The sequence below is a fragment of the Helianthus annuus genome, chromosome 6 (assembly GCF_002127325.2).
Source record: "Helianthus annuus cultivar XRQ/B chromosome 6, HanXRQr2.0-SUNRISE, whole genome shotgun sequence".
Taxonomy (NCBI): domain Eukaryota; kingdom Viridiplantae; phylum Streptophyta; class Magnoliopsida; order Asterales; family Asteraceae; genus Helianthus; species Helianthus annuus.
In genome coordinates, this window is record NC_035438.2 from 463,573 (window position 1) to 477,482 (window position 13,910).

General features: G+C 35.4%; 4 protein-coding genes across 7 annotated transcripts; 1 reads left to right on the forward strand and 3 right to left on the reverse strand.

Annotated features, from left to right (window-relative positions):
- Positions 1 to 698: 698 nt before the first annotated feature.
- LOC110866022 (ferredoxin-thioredoxin reductase, variable chain, chloroplastic-like) lies at positions 699 to 1,117 on the reverse strand. The gene is made up of 2 exons (XM_022115377.1): positions 1,113 to 1,117; positions 699 to 1,029 (listed from the first exon to the last, which is right to left on the reverse strand). The coding sequence occupies exons 1-2, from the start codon at positions 1,115 to 1,117 to the stop codon at positions 699 to 701; spliced, it is 336 nt and encodes a 111-aa protein (XP_021971069.1).
- Positions 1,118 to 1,933: 816 nt separating this feature from the next.
- LOC110864240 lies at positions 1,934 to 3,674 on the forward strand. The gene is made up of 3 exons (XM_022113266.2): positions 1,934 to 2,345; positions 2,956 to 3,077; positions 3,395 to 3,674. Exons 1-3 carry the CDS (start codon positions 2,009 to 2,011, stop codon positions 3,509 to 3,511), a joined length of 576 nt encoding a protein of 191 aa, XP_021968958.1. The 5' UTR covers positions 1,934 to 2,008; the 3' UTR covers positions 3,512 to 3,674.
- Positions 3,675 to 3,733: 59 nt separating this feature from the next.
- Positions 3,734 to 6,403, reverse strand: LOC110864238 (probable E3 ubiquitin-protein ligase BAH1-like 1). The gene is made up of 6 exons (XM_022113265.2): positions 6,114 to 6,403; positions 5,661 to 5,905; positions 5,345 to 5,581; positions 4,726 to 4,863; positions 4,060 to 4,118; positions 3,734 to 3,981 (listed from the first exon to the last, which is right to left on the reverse strand). The coding sequence occupies exons 1-6, from the start codon at positions 6,310 to 6,312 to the stop codon at positions 3,876 to 3,878; spliced, it is 984 nt and encodes a 327-aa protein (XP_021968957.1). The 5' UTR covers positions 6,313 to 6,403; the 3' UTR covers positions 3,734 to 3,875.
- Positions 6,404 to 8,392: 1,989 nt separating this feature from the next.
- Positions 8,393 to 13,186, reverse strand: LOC110864237 (serine/arginine-rich-splicing factor SR34). Of its 4 annotated transcripts, none has more exons than XR_002549744.2 (14): positions 13,036 to 13,186; positions 12,847 to 12,940; positions 12,039 to 12,104; positions 11,883 to 11,957; positions 11,677 to 11,791; positions 11,535 to 11,581; positions 11,382 to 11,439; positions 11,234 to 11,283; positions 11,090 to 11,146; positions 10,870 to 10,955; positions 10,458 to 10,565; positions 9,678 to 10,037; positions 8,759 to 8,850; positions 8,393 to 8,647 (listed from the first exon to the last, which is right to left on the reverse strand). XR_002549744.2 is itself a non-coding variant. In XM_022113264.2 (14 exons), the coding sequence occupies exons 2-14, from the start codon at positions 12,928 to 12,930 to the stop codon at positions 8,644 to 8,646; spliced, it is 867 nt and encodes a 288-aa protein (XP_021968956.1). In that variant the 5' UTR covers positions 12,931 to 12,940; positions 13,036 to 13,185; the 3' UTR covers positions 8,393 to 8,643. The 4 variants fall into 4 exon arrangements, 2 of the variants coding, with proteins under 2 accessions (XP_021968956.1, XP_021968955.1); XR_002549745.2 differs by having other exon boundaries at positions 12,847 to 12,958; positions 13,036 to 13,158; XM_022113264.2 differs by having other exon boundaries at positions 8,759 to 8,841; positions 9,678 to 9,711; positions 13,036 to 13,185.
- Positions 13,187 to 13,910: the final 724 nt, after the last annotated feature.

Here is a 13,910-nt window from a genome sequence, read left to right on the forward strand (position 1 = left end):
TCTTGCTCCTTCTCCTTGAAACTACGGCTTTATATTTTAAGAAATCACAAATTTCTCTCAATCAGTTTCAATATTTCCATAATCATGAAATAGTCTCACTTGTTCTTTAATAATCGATCTTTGCATAATTATGAAATCCTTCCCTTTATATTCAAATTATAAACCCTCAATTTTCATCTTTTTCATAACCCTAAAATTAACCATGGTCGCATGCCTCTTTCCACCGTGACATTGTCTGCTGCTTTGTTCTTCATATACCTTCAACGATTAACTCTCATCGGAGAGTGACGATCACTGCCGCTTTGTTTTGATTTGTGTTTGCCATCGACGCCGGTCTGTTCTTCGGCTGCCTTGCTGTTGCTCCGACGATCTCCAATCTCTTCCAGGTATGCAAATGCTTCAATCGTGTTGCGGTTTTTTGACAGTTAGGGTTCATGTGACGTTTCGTTAATTGTAGTTTTGAATCTAAACGATTGTGTACAACTTTTTGTGTTTAAAACATGAAATCTGAATTTTGTTTTTAGTTAACAATTGTCAACCCTAGATATCTTCATCTCCAATTGTAATTGTAAGCAACCGGTACTCTTAACAATTTTGATTTTCGGTTTTAAGGATTATAGATATCGTTATCATAACAAAGTGGCGGGGTAGGGTTTTGTTTGAATTTCATCCTCTTTCGGTTTTAAGGATTATAGATATCAGAGTGGTCCGTTCAAATCAACTTCCGGCACTTTCGGCACATGATAAACCTTCAACGGCACTGTAACCCTAACCCTAGCTCCAACTTTCGCCTGAATTTCATCCTCTTCAGATGTAGATGCAACAATTGGATTGTCAGCAATCGTCGTTGAATTCGATGCCACTGATTTGGCCGAAGAAATCTGATTCGATCTCCGATCAAATCTCCGTTGAATCCGGTGCCGCTGAGTTGACGGGGGAGAGGTTGAGTTTCCGATTGGGTGGTGGTGGATTAAGACGGTGACAGTAGGATTAGGGCAAGAGGATATGAGTGAAAGGTGAAAGTGAGATCTGAAGAAATTATATGGATATGATGAAATAAAGGGGAAAGTTCGGGATATTTTATGACTGACATGTTGGTTGTTAATTATCACCTCATTTTTATTCGAGTTATCAGGTGGAGGTGAAGCGGTGATATCATGGTGGTGGTGAAGTGGTGAGTGGTGGTGGTAAGGTGGTGGAGGTTGTTGGTGAGAGAGAAAGCAACCCAAGTTTGAGGCATCTCTCTATATATGTATATATGGCATATTAAATAAATAATTAAACTTTTATTTTTTAATAATAAAATAAATACTTAAATGTTTATGTATAAAATTACTAAAATACCCTTCTGATTACAAGTAAAATTACTGAAATACCCCTACCTTTAACTGATCATTTTAACTGTGTTAGAGCCGGGGAGCAAACTGGCGAAAAAAAATTGAAACATCAAGGAGGAAAATGACTATTTTAAGGGTGTAAGGAGTGGTTAAACACTTGAAAGTGGCAAACTAAAAAATCAACCAAAGAGAGTGTGCCACGTCAATAAGTGAAAAGTGTTTAAACTTTGGTGAAAAGTGTTGGCAATGGTTTAGACATTTGGTGAAGTGGTAAACTTTTTAAATAAAAAAAAGTAAAAAGATGTGATTGGTTGAGATTGGAATGGACCCCACCCCACACCCTCCCTCTCTCTTTCCTTCCTCCTTCTCGCGTCGGTAATGCGTCACCGAATTCACTCCCATTTCGTCAAACACCTCAAGCGGCAAGGGGTTGGCATTGGTTTGCCACTTCGGTAACTGGGTTTGCCGAGTGGTTTACCGAGCCACTCCGCACCCCCTAAAGGATCGAGGCAAAACCGTTAAAACGACCAAATCATAGCGAGTAAAATGGAAGTTTACTCTTTTATTAAAAATAAAAATAATATAATATTAAATTCGAGGGAGGGGGGTTATAACTATAAACCCTAAATAAACCCTCCTTCCGGTGGAGTAGGCAGCCTCTTGTTGAAAAGATGGGAGGGTCAAGAAGGAAGTACAAGAGATCCAGAACGAACAAGGTCCGTGTCGGATTACCCAAGAAGAACCCTAACGTTTTCAAACCTGCCTTCTCTATCCCACCCAAGTTCCGATCCATTGTCGATCTCTCTAAAATCAAATGGGACGACCAAGGCAGTGTTCTCGAAAACTACAAGTCATTCGGTGTTGTTTCTAACCCTAACTTGCTCGGTGTTCGTAATCGCACTTCCAAAATCATCGAGAGCGAGTCCCTTCAGCTACCTATTCCCAAATTAGATGGCCCCATCGATGAATTTGAGCCTACTGATTCCGGCAGCGAACTCGAAGAAGATGGTCAGGATTCTTATTGTTTTCAGTTTAAATTTAAATTATGGATAGGGCTTTTATAAATTATTAATAATTGCACTAGTTATGATGATGTTATAGTCCTGTTTAGCTATACACTAGAGAAACAGAAAAATACATGTTATCGATGGAGGAAAATACATGTAATAAGACCACACCTTAGGTATCAAGCACTGGAGATGAGAAAAAAATGAAAAATAAATAAATGTGTAGCTGTTTATCGCTGTATACTATATAGCGACATACGACCTATATGCTACGTAGCGCGCTACAGCCACTTTTGATAAGTATGGTTCAGGATTGTTATTGTTTTTGTTTCAGTGTTTAAAATATAGGCTTGAATACTTCAGTTGCAGGTTTGATTTTGTTTTCGAACGAATGTATGCTCACTTCTTGTTTGCTTCTTGGTTTTGTTTGTGATGATGCCTTTGTTAGCACCACTAGTTATGATTTAGTTGATACTCAATAGTGGATTTGTTCAAGCATAGTTTTATGTCTTCAATTTTAGCTTTCACTTTTAATTCATTACATGAATACAAATTCCAGATTGCTGATATTATTAATAATGATAATATTAATATCTTGTTTGGTATTGCAGATGTAAAATCAGCACTTGGGAAAAAGCGGGTAGACGGTAAAAATGCTCCTCTGCAACCATTAACAACTATGCAACGCTTTCATATTGGAGCATTGGTAGAGAAATACGGTGATGATTATCAGGTGAGAAAGTTCACATAATTAAGAGACATGGTTATAGTATGTTGATTGTTGAGGTTGCAAAGTAGACGGGTCACAAGGATACGGTAATGGGTTGGGCTGGGTTCACCAGAAGCATTTTTGCCCATAAAGTTTATCAAACTTCAATTGCTTATACATTATTGTACATATTTCTAAGAGAATGATTATTATCATAAATCATTAGAGATAAAACATGATCCGAATCTAACTCATCTGTATAAGCAATTTAACGGGTCAAAATTGCAAGCTCTAGAATGTTGAGTATATTTGTTTTTTGCTCATTGGCTTCTGGTTTGCAGAGCATGTTCATGGATACAAAACTCAACAAGATGCAGCACTCAGTTGCAACTCTTGAGAAGCTGTGCAAGAGATATCACATGTATAAAGATAAGAATCCAATGCTTGTGCCCCTTTGATTCATCAGCAGCTACCTGGAGTTCTATGCCCTGAAGTTGCGTTCTACATTAATTTGGCAGTTGATGATCATAGTTTTGACATTTCATTGTGATACTATTATGTTTTTGTGTAATACATTTAACTATTTACTTTGCTATATGAGGCCTCTTTATTTGCTAGTCATGATTACATCATTATTATTGCGCCATGTCAAGATTACAAACTGGATCATTAACACAATATAAAGATTTAGCCTGTCTGTATGTACAAAATAGTTGCAAAAGCGAATTGCAATAAACATTCTGAATAAATTAAAAACAAGAATTCTGGATAATTACTACTACTGGTGCTATTTATTCAAGGGCTTGTAAAGAGATACTGTTTTTAGATACCTAGAAATGCCCGGGACTGGGATTCCCAGTGTTCTTTTGCCTGTCGAATTCTTTCGACTCTTTCGTTCTGAAGTCTTTCTTCCCAATATGTTGGACAGCTGTTTAAGTTTAAAAGCTCTTGTAAGTATCATCTTTTGTGAACATGGTTGATCAAATAAAGTTTTAGTAAACTATACCTTCTACTTAATAGAATGTTTAGCTCATCCAAATGTAGAGCTCCTTCATAAACCCCTGCCTGGAATTCAACACATAAGTGCATGTGAAACCTTTTGTTGAATCAACCGATGCTAGAAGCAAGCATTACGAATGTCTCGATTTGGGTTTATAACTTTATATCATATCTTTAATGGGTTAACTAAAAAATTTAGCTTTGGGCGAAATTATTTGGACGACTCATATAATAGCAGAAGTATAATTGATTGCATAAAACCAAGTGGAAATTTATATTTCTGTAAAGAAACAACAAACTTTTTTGATCATATTCGAAAACTCAATGATCCACTAGTGGTTAATCTTTTTTTCAAAAAAAAAAAGGCTTCTGGGCTGACCAGCCGACTTGTTTTGACATTTTTGTTTCTTTACTTAACATGCTCCACCCGTCTATTTCAGATTTTATACCATTATATAAGTAACATATAAAATGACGACCTGACACTAGTTTTCTTAATGTTGTTACAATGTGCCAGACGTATAGAAATACTTTGATACAATGGTAAAAAGTATGTTATGTGTGATGGGTAAAAATATCTACATGATAACAGATAAAAACAAGTTATATTTCAGTGGAATAATGTATGTAGATGTTGGTAAATTTTGGAAAAAGAAAAACCCAAGAGGCATACCTCTCGACAAAGAGGGCATTTTGCTGTCGATTTTGCTGCTTGTAATCCATCAACAATTGTCACCGATCCAGATTTGCAAGCACACATGTAGCAGAAGATATGCCCACAAGTAAGAGATACTGAATCAAATACAGTGTCCTGTTCAAACAAAGGATTTATGGTTCATCCAAATCCACAACAACCAAATTATACTGGAAAAATCTGTGGTCTATTAGTTTTGTAGTTAATGTCATAAATTTGAACACGCTTAGGCTGGTGGTCTGTCCTATAATGTGTCGACCAAACAATTATATTCTTCTGCAATAAGCTGTGATTTAGAGAACAGATAACGATCGCATATAATTACAGTTTTTTTGAAACGGTCAAGTGATATAAAAAAAACTTAAGAAACCGATCATTCGGTTATTAAATACTTCAAAAGAGAATTACAGATTTACCCTTTTATGTAAACCGATCAATTTGCTTTAAATCTATATTTTAATGAAATCTTGATAACCAGCTTATAGCTCATGACAAATGTCAACTAAGTGGTTTTGGTAAGAAGTGGTCAATGGTTAGCAAGTTGAAAATTAATCAATACGGCAGAAGGATAGGATAAAGCCAAGAATGGAAGACTTACCAAACATATTGAACAAGTCAAATCAATCTCAATTTTGAAGGTATCAGAAAGCTCACAAGAAAGTGATGGTTTTCCGTCGTTAAACACAAGAGACGGTCCCTCAAAAGCCTTTCTGCTTGTTTCCCTCAAATTTATATGGAACGCGATCAGTTCACAAAGCCACGGAGACTGCAGGATTTCCATGTGCATGCTTTGGACTTGTGACCGGAAGGCTTGCCCGTGCTTTGAGTAATGTATCTACCATTCACATATATAAATAAACAGGTTGAAGATATAAAAATGTAGACCAAAAGGAGAAAGTGGGAAACAAACAAACCTTATCATATTTCTTGAGAATTTTACGCAAAGCAATGGCATTGATAATGGCATACGCAACCAGGTCTTTGCCTTCTTGTATTAAAGCACCATGGTTACCCTGCAACTTACCTCTGCACCAAACATAATACTTGCGAAACCCTGTTGCTAGATGAACATCAAGCAGTTTCTGAGCGCGCTTGTTAAAGCATCCAACCACTGCTGACATCTCTTTCATAAGGGAGGGAAAGAATGTTCCATCACACACTACATACACGATCAAACTGTATAATTAGATTGTATGATCACAATCATGACGATGATATTCCGGTCAAGTTTCTGTCGCGTATAAATAATAACTAACAGCCAGCATATATGATAATGAAATACAACTACCAGCCTTTCTTTGTGACATTTAATCAAACACCTATTGAACAGAAATAGAAATACCGAATCAAGAGGATAATAAATGTACCCGGGCAATGATGAGGGCAGATATCAGGAGATTGATTAACAAGAAGAGAGGAGGATGAGGATTGTGATCGATGAGAAACAATGGTATCGGTGGTTCGACAACGTTTCAAGATCTTCTTGAGATTTTTGAAACCTACAGCTGGTAATTTTTTCTCATCTTGCGTTTGCATGTACTCCTCGTATTTCTTGCAGAATTTCATCTTCTTAATCTTGTTTTTGGCTGGAAACTTAGGATCATTGGATAATGGATGATGATATCATGGTCTGCTTCTTATTATTATATTTCCAACTTAGTTTTCAAGGTGTATTAATTAATTAATTAATTAATTAATTAATTAATTAATTAATTAATTAATTAATTAATTAATTAATTAATTAATTAATTAGTTAATTAATTAATTAATTAATTAATGTTGTTGAAAGTTTGGAAAATAAAATTTACTTCCAAATTAATAATATGTTCTTTAGAAAGTGACTGACTGACTATTACATGTTTTAATCTACGTTTTTAGTGTCAACCCATGAGAAATGATCTTGAAAAAGTTTATTGCATAAAAATATGTTGTTATTATCATGTAGGTTATAAATTATTTTGTTACGATAAAATTACTTTAATCCAAACTCTTCTTAACCCATATATATATATATATGATTGTCATTTAAATTTTCAAAACATCCTTGTATTGCATCAATTCACATGGTTACAACAACCTCATCACTTGAGTTTGCTTGTGTAATGAAGGTAACTTTTTATGTCAAGTATAAATTATCATTTTCGTTTATGTTTAAAAAAAATCGCATCTAGGTCCAAAGGTTTCCAAATCATGTCATTTCTATTCAACTAGAAAAACTATGCCCCGCGTTGCGGCGGGGGACTTGAAACCATGTCGTAGCAATGCCACATAACCATTAAAATTGGAAAAGCTCGTATATAAAACTAATAAAAAACCTAAAAGAAACTCCATTTTTCTATTAACATTCATATATAAAAAAATATAAGAAAGATTCCAAAAGAAGCTTTAAGCTTCCAACTTGTACCATACAAACAAAAGATGCAAGTAAAATAAAGAAAGCATGGTGTACAAGTAACATTGCACAAGAATGTTGTAAATTAGAGTATTATATAATTATATAATATATAATTATATAATTGGTAAACTCTATCCATTTCATTTTCTTTAACGGCATTTTTCTTTATTTTATTTGTTTATTTCAATTGATAAACTAAATATTTAATTTCTGAGACTATTGTGCAAAAAACATGTATGTCCGGACACGCTAACCGGCCCACACCAGGACGCCCCATGCCCAACATGTGAGAGGTAAATCAGCCTAACTCAGCGGCAAGGTGATTGGCGCTTAGGATCAGAAACGAAGCTTACTGTGCAAATCTCAACTGAGCTACACAGCCGGGGCTAATTTCGGAGACCATGATAGTGCCAGTAGGGTAACATTTGCTTCCTTAACGTGGTCTCAATGGCGAGAGGAGGAATCATGGGTTGCTTTCAAACTACTAAGAAACATTTATTTCTGGCAAATTATAAAAAATATATGTAAATATTAGAACATCCACATATGGACCTGAATAAATATGCCAATTCCCTCACCATTTCTTTAAAATTACAAGGATAAGGAACCTCCTATGAATCTTCTTAATAAATAAAACAAGCATGGATTCCCACCTTTTGGGTTACCGAAACCTTGATTTCATCTTTGTTCAAAACCATCGTTTCAACGCAAACAGGTTTGAAGCTTTGTCACAATCAGAGGAGGAAGATTCAAATAGTTACAAACTTACAATAGTCTTTTATACTACTTTTATCAAACAGATCAATTATCACGTAACAACACGCTTTACATTTCCCTTTTTTTCGGTATTGTGCTATCAATCAAGAAGGGTAATCACTCTAGCGTAGGGGTGAGCAAGTTTAGGTCCGGACCGAAAATAACCGAGAACCGAACCGAAAATATACCCAACCCGACCCGAACCCAAGTACCTAGGTATTTAGATCGGTTCCAATTTTTCACATAAAATAGGGTCGGGTCGGTTCTCGGTTCTTTTCATGGTGAAACCTGACTTGGACCTATGGACCGGAACCGACCCTATATTTAGGGTAGTGAATCGGTTCTGTATTTTATGTTTGATCGGTTCTCGGGTCGGGTTTTTCCTTTTGCTCACCCCTACTCTAGTGGGTTTATACACCCCCCCCCCCCAAACACACACACACAAAAACCAAGTAAGCAGATCATGACCGAGTCGTGGTGTGACCACACCCTGGATTTAAACCCAATCGACATTTGCTTGAAACCAAGTTGACGGCCCACTAGGCAGGCTAGTACAATAGGAGGATAATAACAGAATACGAAAACAAGTTTTTTTTCAAAAATTAAATACCCAACTTGGTTGCACAATCTTTTTTAGAGAAACAGTCAAAACAGTCTTCCATGTAATTTTACTATTCGACTTAATAAGGTAACATCACCAGACCAAGGCAAGGCAACTAATCATCAAAAAACCTTGAAAATTTTCATCACCTGGAGACATGTAATAATTCTAAATCAGCAATAAATTAATGTAAAACCTTAAAGAGTTGATTATAACTTTATTATTCAAAAAACAAGCACGGAATGGTGTAATTATTATACCTTGATAAACTCTTGCTCCTGCTTCTTCTTTCAGGACTCTTGCTTTTGCTAGGACTGCGTCTTTTGGGGCTTTTACTAACAACCTTCTCACGCTAATCAGACAACCCAGTTGGCAAATCAAAATTATTCATTCTATACTAATTAAAAATGGCAATTTCGACCCTCTTGCTTTTGAAAGGATTGGTTAATATCCAAATATTATAATAAAATATATGAAATAAAATAAATGAAACGGGTCAAACAAATTGATAGCCACAAAAAGTATTTAGAGTAAACTGCCAAAATGGTCCCTGAGGTTTGGTCACTTTTGCTACTTTAGTCCAAAACTTAAACCTTTTGAATCTGGGTCCCTGTGGTTTCAATTTTGTTGCCATTTTCATCCAAAATCAAAATCTAGTCAGATTTTTCAGTTAACATCTAGCTTTTTTGTCTTTTACTCCCTTTTAATGAAGGCAAAATGGTCTTTTAACGTTTTATTATAACAAATTAAAAAAATCTAACCATTTTGCCCCTCATTAAAGGGGAGGAAAAAGACAAAAAAGCTGGATGTTAACTGAAAAAATCTGACCGGATTTTGCTTTTGGATGAAAATGGCAACAAAACTGAAACCAAAGGGACCTAGATTCGAAAGGTTTGAGTTTGGGACTAAAGTGGCAAAAGTGACCAAACCTCAGGGACTATTTTGGCAGTTTACACAAGTATTTAATGAGAAAAATATATATTTATGCTTTTTGTAATCAAAGTTTACACTAATCTTTTATGAAAACATTAAAACTTTATAGAACAACCCGACCCCTTTTGACACACTTATTTAGCCACGAGAATAAGCTAATTCAATTAAGACACATCAAAACAGACAGATTGATTAAATCTTAGAACTAATATACATCAGACTACATAAAATCATAGTTTTACTTACAGATGGTACAGGAGATCTGGATCTTGAAGGAGATCTGCAAAAGTTACAGAAACAGATTTTAATACCCATGTGTTCCTCTTTAACAATTCTGATCCAAGAGCCTTGATGCCACATCCACCTTAGTGACTCAGTAACCATAATCAATATTAATCAAAAAATATTATGACAAACCAAAAGTCATAAATTAAATAGCAAAAACGAGGCTTATTTAAATCCATTGCAATCCATATCCATGAATCTTCTTGTTCAAACTCCAGCTTTATAATTGCAATCCATATCCATGATTCTTCACCTTCCCAAAATCCAGCAACCATGTGCATTGATGATGGGTACTTAACAACACCATAAAGAATTCCAAAACTGGCATACACAAAGCACCATGCCTCAACAACCAAAAGTGGTATAGCCAACTTTACCATATCCTTTAAAAAACCTAAGATGCAATTCCCATAAAATGAAATACATCCACTTCGTTGTTAAAAAGAAAAAGAAAGCGCTCACTCTCTCAACTTGTCTGATTAAATAAAACTGGGAACTAATCCATAGGACACTTAAGATTTTATGTAATTCATCTACCAGCCTACGTTGATTGGCTATAGCAGCAATTAATCATATATATAGGACTAGTTAGTTGTTATTATTGATAAGTAAATCAATTAGTGTGTCAAGTAAGTTTATCTCATCTTTATTATATGAATTATGAAAGTATAAGCCTTAAATAAAAAATAAACAAAATCAAAGACCATAATATTAGATTATAGATAAAGAGAGAAGGTATGCCTTGATAAAGAGCGAGGTTTAGATCCAGAACGAGATCTTGAGCGAGGTTTAGATCCAGAACGAGAACGAGATCTTGAGCGACGAGAAGATTTTGCTTTAGGGGACTTGCTGCATGAGCATATGAGAAGGCATGAAACTAAACTTTATGTTTGTTAAGGAGTGTTTGGGATTACATTTGCAAACTGATTGTCTGATTGCTTTTAAATCACATATAACCAGATAACAGTTTAAATGGAGTGAATTATATGATTATTTTAGACTAATCAGTTTTGGAAAGCCAGTTAATAGTAGCTTATCCAAACTGATTATTCCAAAACACCTAATCACTTTATAATCACAATCCCAAACACCCCATAATTTTCACGGGATAAAAAAAAAACAATATGAATTGTGCAATAAAATTTGTTCCAACCTTAGGCTCCTGCTTCGACTCCTGCTATAGCCCCTGCTTTTGCTTCGACTACGGCTTCTAGAACGGCCTGAATCATATTCCTTCACCTGTGAGAATTTGAACTTTTAATTTTAGCACTTGACGAAAAATTAATGATTTGAAGTACATGAATAGTTGGCAAATTAGCTAAACGCATTAGTTATGTTTGTCTGAGTAGTTCAGATATAAAATTAAAGCATACACGTATGTATCCACGTGAGAAAGCGTTCCGAAACTCAGTGTCATCCAATTTCCGTATCTGTAGGAAAAAATGAGAATGCGTTAAGACTGTAACTTAAAAATGGATGCATCGCTGCAAAAAGTGGAAAGAAAAGTGATATCTTACAGCATATTTCATATCATCATAGTTTGTGTAGTCCACAATCCCGGTGGTGCCTGCAAAACATTAACATATAACAACAAACACTTCAATACAGTAAAAATATTTCAATCCTTTCTATGAAATAACACACCCGTTGTGATAATGATCTTACCACTTCCCTCCCGAAAAACTTGGGAGAAACAAACATCTCCAGCGCGACGCATATGATCCTGGATGAAACAAGAGATGTGATGAAAATACATGTTAAAAAATCCCATAAAGCCTATTTCAAAGACCAGTTTACAAGCATCAAAATCGTACTGACCTTGAGGTCTTGCCATGAAGCAGAAGAGGGTAAACCAGTCACCAAAACTGTGTCAATCATATAAAACAATTATGTATTTAAAAACTTAATTCTTCAAGGTTATTAATATGGTGTAAATAGCACAAACAAGCTGAAATCAAACCTCTGTAATCAGACCGTCGAGAAACTCCACCACCCCGACCACCACGACCACTGCTATGACTGTTATAACGATCTTTATAAGATGAGCTGCCTCGACCACCATGGGCAAGTTCCACCTAATAAAACAAAATAAACAATATGACATTAAATGGATAGACTTTGGCTGCTACTTATAAGTCTCATGTGTGTTTTGTAAGTCTGAACAACCCGTAATTTGTGCCCATCAAAATCATAGCCATCGCGACCACGAATAGCATCATCGGCATCACGAGCCTCCTCAAACTACAGAAAATATTATTAGATTATATGAGGGCAGAAAACGATTATAAAAGAAAGCAGAAATATTAGCAAAATGAAGCTCACCTCCACAAAAGCATAACCTGGAGGTCTTGGTGGAACTTTCAATTCAATATGAGCTATTGGACCATACTGAAATCAAATAAAACAGAAAAGATATACACAACTTATTGCTCCCGACAATAAAACTCATACAAAAATTAATTATTTAACACGTTTTCATAAACTAAACCTTTTGATTTATCTAGGTAAGTTACTAATCTCACGTGTCAACATGCAGCCCATGTCTCATACGAAAATTTAAAGAGTGTTCCGTTTTGGAAGGTGAAATGTTGTCCAAATGCAAATGCACTAAAATACTCTGTAGTGAAAAGCTCACGCCTCACGAGGTGCATGCCCAGATGTGCAACTGAGGCACACACCTTTAGCAAGGCGCAATCAACTACGCAATATCCAGATGTTTATAACTTTTATCATTTAAGGCTTGGCCCTTTGGCTGATGATGATAAACAACAAATCTTGCTTAATTTTGTGACCTGTTATTACTTCTGAACATTTGGTATTAATTTTACATTACTAATTGCTGATTCTATTAGATTCTTTATTGTACTTGAGCCTTGTGAAATGGTATTATTTTTTTTTATGTCTAATGATATATAAAAGATTTATTTTATCATTGTGGCCTTTTTTTTGTATTAGACTTGCACTTTTTTATGCCTAGGAGACAGAATGAGTGAAATCGTATGGCAAGCAGGGTTGAGCTTAAATCAAATAGTCGCATGTGATAGTTCAAATTCATCTAACCAGAAGTTGGGTTGGGGCGTTTGAAACATGTTTTTGTGCATTGCAAATCCAAATAATGTAAATAAAATACCTTGTAGAACAAATCTTCCACTTCTCGCTCTCGAATATCCCCAGGAAGGTTACCAACATACAGCGTTCTGCTAGACCGACTCATTGTTTTCCTCCTAACAAATTTCAAGAATCTAAATCACAAAACCTAACAGATATATAATTGCAATGTAAAATTTCATCCACGAAAAGGTGAAGAAGCTGCGCGTACCTCTGCAGTCAGGAAGAAGATTTGGTAGATAGAACTTTCGTTTGGCAATTAGGGTTTTAAGAGGACGACGGGTTTGACCAATTATTCCAGGTGTCGCCTATCCAAACTCTTGATCATACATACACCTTCAAACAAAGAGTAAAGTGTCATTTTGCTCCTCCATGTGTTTGGTCAGTTTTGCCACTTTAGTCCAAATCTCTAATCTTTTTTTTTTTTTTTGAACGGCAAATTTGGATCACTTACGGACCACTGGAGTATCATCGTGCCACCAGCAGAACCACCCGATCATATCCATCTCCACTAGGCAATATTGCCTATACACCAATTCAGGAGAAAACCCAATTAATTTGAGAAAACCCACCTTTGTGGGAATCGAACACATGACCTAATGGTCATAAGCCTTATCCCACCACCAAGATACCACTAGGCTATAATGCCATGGGTCAAATCTCTAATCTTTTACATCTGGGTTTATGTGGTTTCACTTTTATTGTCATTTTAGTCTAAAGTGAAGGGAAAAAATCAAATAGGAAGTTAATTTTCGCCAGGAAGGATAGGAAGCCATCGGATTATGACATGTGGCAAATTTTAAAATAAAGAGAAAGGGTATTTTAGTCAATCCAACTTCTTCTTCTTCCTTTTTCAAAACCCAGTAAATTCAAAAACCCACCATTTTCAAAACCCACCATCTTCAACTATTTCTTCACTTTGTATCTCAATAATCACTACATTATAGTGCGATTTTCATCACCAATCAATGATTCAGAACCCGATCAATGTGTTCTTCAGCTTTTTTTGAATAAAACTCAGTTTAATTTCATAAAAAATCTCGTTTTTTTCCGATGATTTTGGAGATAATCACTCGATTCGTTTGA